This window comes from Peromyscus maniculatus, chromosome 3 (assembly GCF_049852395.1).
Source record: "Peromyscus maniculatus bairdii isolate BWxNUB_F1_BW_parent chromosome 3, HU_Pman_BW_mat_3.1, whole genome shotgun sequence".
Taxonomy (NCBI): Eukaryota; Metazoa; Chordata; class Mammalia; order Rodentia; family Cricetidae; genus Peromyscus; species Peromyscus maniculatus.
Genome location: NC_134854.1, coordinates 78,714,778 through 78,718,905, shown reverse-complemented (window position 1 = coordinate 78,718,905; position 4,128 = coordinate 78,714,778). Strand labels below are relative to the sequence as shown.

Genomic DNA, 4,128 nt, shown 5'->3' with positions numbered 1-4,128 from the left:
TATCGCTCTGTCTGCGTAAATTCTCTCTGAAAAGTTGTGGGAAAGACAACAGCAAGTGTGAGGGAGCATTTGAAGACGTCTTTCACAGACCTCAGATGAAGAAACTGACCTTTTATTCTGAAATCCTGAGAAGAAAAGAAGTCTGGAGTCGAAGAACACACAGACACAAACCCATAAGTCACATGCTATAAAGCAAAGCAGAGAAATAAGGAGACCTTTGCTGACCCGTTTGTCAACCCTAATCTTGATTTCATTCAGCACCCAAGCCCAGCTTCTAGCTCCCATACAAGGCTCTCCTCCCCTGGTACCCAGATGCACCGAGGTGGAGCTGGTGATCTTTACAAAACAACCACCCCACAAACAACAAAAACCTCTCTCACTCACACAAAAGCCCACCTTGCGAATGAATGGAATATTAACGACTCCCTAACAGTTGCACCATTGGCAGGGCGAAACCCATCACTAACACAGCTCTTTCTACAGATTGCCAGTTAGACCCGAGCAGCTCGAAGAGAAATGCACCTACTGTATGTGAAAGGCTGGTGCAGATTTTTTCCCTATCAGTCTAACCTCCTGTGTTGATGCATGAATGCTGGTACCCACTTACAGGGATGCCAGATGATCAGTGCAGAATGAAGGTCCCAAGAGAGGATCACATGGCTCTCTCTGCCCTGTGACGTCACTAGCAGATGGCATGGGTACCAGCTCTGGCAGTTGGCATCAATGTCACTTTTTAGAGATCAATGAGATAGTGCAGATACACACAGATCTAGAGGCTCCAGGAGACGATGCGACACTCAGCCTGAAAAGATTTGGAAGATCCAAAATGAAAACTGATTATTGAATGAAATTAAAACCTAAGGTAATATAAATAAAGATATACTCAATTGATGCTGGCTTTGCATGCAAGTATTTAAAGATACAGTATCACTGTCTTAGAGTATTTCTATGTTCTTTGCCATCTATAAGTTCTTATCATATTTCATTCTTATGATGTAATTATCACATACTTTCACTGCTATTATGTAACATTATGAATGTGTGGACATTGTGTGTGTGTGTGTGTGTGTGTGTGTGTGTGTGTGTGTGTATGTAGAGAGAAGGCTGGAGATTGTTAAATTAAAAGTCTCTGTTTTAATATGCCTATTTGGTTGAAGACTTTAGATGAAAATATTTGCTGCTTCACCCAACAAAAAACAAAATTGCATTTTAAACACAAATTATTTTCCCCTTTCATTTGGGATTCTGAACACACGTGCACAATTGCAGGCAGAATCCTTGGACCGTTCCTGTCCGATATTAGCTAGAGGGAGACTTCCGTAGCTCTTAGAACAAAAACACTACGACCGGAACAGCAGTAAACAGACAATTACATTGGGGGAATTCTTAGATTGTTAAAGCAGTCGCAACATTTGCTTTGATTAAAAAAAAAAAATCCCAGTAATGTTTGTGGGCTTTTTCATTTGTTTACAGTTTTATTTTCAGATTAGCCTAATTCCCCTTTCCTTGAGGCTAGGAAAGCAGTACTCTTTTTACATAGTTCTTTACTCATCAAGAAAAAATTCAATTTTAAAATTGGTCTAATTGATCTTTTCTTTAAATTTGTGTATTCTACAGCCACTTATCAGAATTTCTAGAATGAGCTTAGCAGGAAATAAAGTTGAGGTTTAATTTTTTTTCCTGACAAAACCCCTCAAATTTGTCAGCTTAAGAGAGGTAGCACTTTTCGTTTTAAAAATTGGTTTCTCTTCCATTTTGTTCTCAGGGGAATTAGAATTAATGAAAGTCTGCATTATTATACTATGCTTTTATTTGCTTGAACTCCACTTCGTGTATGTTAAAAATCCAGTTTAAAATCCAAGGGAAATAGGAAATGTGGTGATTTCTAATAAGTATTTCCTTTTATATTTTCTTTTGATAATTTGCCTGTATAAATTAATGCTACTGCATGGATCAATGCTTTTATGATTGTTAATCTCCACAAACTCAACTTTTTTATTTAATGTAAATATGAGTGCTGGAATCAGTCTTTTTCATGTGCTCTCATAGCCCTATGATTAAGTCATAAAATATATTTAAAGTATATCAACTCTAAAAATGAAAACACTTTAAATATTGTGCTGGCATTTTTTCCAGGTGATTTAAGGTTAAAGAACCATGTTAACACTACCGTTTGACGAGTCTGTCATAATGCCCGAATCCCAGATGTGCAGAAAGTTTGCTAGACAATGCGAGGACCAGAAACAAATTAAGAAACCAGAGAGCTTTCCAAAACAAGTTGTCCTTCGAGGAAAGAGCATTAAACGGGCCCCTGGAGAAGAAACCGAGAAAGAGGAGGAGGAGGAAGACAGAGAAGAAGAAGATGAAAATGGCTTGCCCAGAAGGAGGGGTCTCAGGAAAAAAAAGACCACCAAACTACGACTGGAAAGGGTCAAGTTCAGGAGACAGGAAGCCAATGCGCGTGAGAGGAACCGGATGCACGGCCTCAACGACGCTCTGGACAATTTGCGAAAAGTGGTCCCCTGTTACTCTAAAACCCAAAAACTGTCCAAAATAGAAACTTTACGGCTGGCCAAAAACTACATCTGGGCACTTTCTGAAATTCTGAGGATTGGCAAGAGACCAGATCTGCTCACGTTCGTCCAAAACTTATGCAAAGGTCTTTCGCAGCCAACTACAAACTTGGTGGCAGGCTGCTTACAGCTCAACGCCAGGAGCTTCCTGATGGGTCAGGGTGGGGAGGCTGCCCACCACACCAGGTCACCCTACTCCACATTCTACCCACCCTACCACAGCCCTGAGCTGGCCACCCCCCCGGGGCATGGGACTCTTGATAATCCCAAGTCCATGAAACCCTACAATTACTGCAGTGCGTATGAATCCTTCTATGAAAGTACTTCCCCTGAGTGTGCCAGCCCTCAGTTTGAAGGTCCCCTAAGTCCTCCCCCAATTAACTATAATGGGATATTTTCCCTGAAGCAAGAAGAAACCTTGGACTATGGCAAAAATTACAATTATGGCATGCATTACTGTGCAGTGCCACCCAGGGGTCCCCTTGGGCAGGGTGCCATGTTCAGGTTGCCCACCGACAGCCACTTCCCTTATGACTTACATCTGCGCAGCCAATCTCTCACTATGCAAGATGAATTAAATGCAGTTTTTCATAATTAATGAGGAAAATGAAAATAAACAGTGGTCATTCACCTCCCACTCTAATTAAGACAAAGCAGATGCTTGCGGGCTGAGTAATTGGCACAACTCTATCTAAGGTGTTTACTAGTTTCTGAAGTGTGTTTCAACGATTGTGAACATTTTCTATGTCATAATAAATCTCTTTTCGTACGAGAGCTTCTTTTCCTTCCCCTTTGTCTGTATCGCACTGTGATTCTCTCTCTCTCTCTACTGGCAGGATTTTCCTTTCCTGTTCTAGTTTCTTTTAAATTCACTTAATTTGTTTGAACAAGGTGTCTAAGAATATATTGCTGAATAAAGACATGCACACAGCATAATTCAATGTCTATTTCAGTTGTACAGTAATTATGAAAATGCATGTTATAAAAATCAGATGAGTAAAATGTGTTTATAATTACTAGGACTCATATATGTATCTCTGAAAATTGAGTTTTTAAAATATCAAGAGCTAACCATGAAATTAAAAGATGCATTTGAGGATGTACAACAATATTAAAAGCTATGCAATTTTCTGTTTATTAAGGACAAAACTAAATGTGTTCAGTTGGTAAGAACTATTCCTCTTCAAGCATTTGCAGAGGAGGAAACACAGTGTTTGGGGGAGGTTATCAGCATCATAATTTGGGGACAATTATTTCAATCATGAAGAAAAAATATTAGCACTTGTTTTGTATTGTTCAGGATTTTTCTGTACAGGTTTGTTATGGTGTATAATTGTGTTTTCCACCCTACAGTTTAAAAGCAATTAAACATAGATATTTCCACTTATAAAGGATATCTATTAGCCGTGATATTTTTGCATGATACTTATTATTTCCTGACACACAGCTGCTGTCAGTCTCCAATGCCCCCTCCTCCCCATTTTAGAAATATTTCTGGATTAAAAGGCTCAAACAAATTTCTTTTAAAAACAAAACAAAACAAATAGCCAAAGCG

At 39.3% G+C, this 4,128-nt stretch overlaps 1 protein-coding gene across 1 annotated transcript; it reads left to right on the top strand.

Moving 5' to 3' along the window:
- The first annotated feature begins 569 nt into the window (after window positions 1-569).
- Window positions 570-3,847, top strand: Neurod6 (neuronal differentiation 6). Its single transcript, XM_006986904.4, has 2 exons — window positions 570-862; window positions 2,137-3,847. Exon 2 carries the CDS (start codon window positions 2,158-2,160, stop codon window positions 3,169-3,171), a length of 1,014 nt encoding a protein of 337 aa, XP_006986966.1. The 5' UTR covers window positions 570-862; window positions 2,137-2,157; the 3' UTR covers window positions 3,172-3,847.
- Window positions 3,848-4,128: the final 281 nt, after the last annotated feature.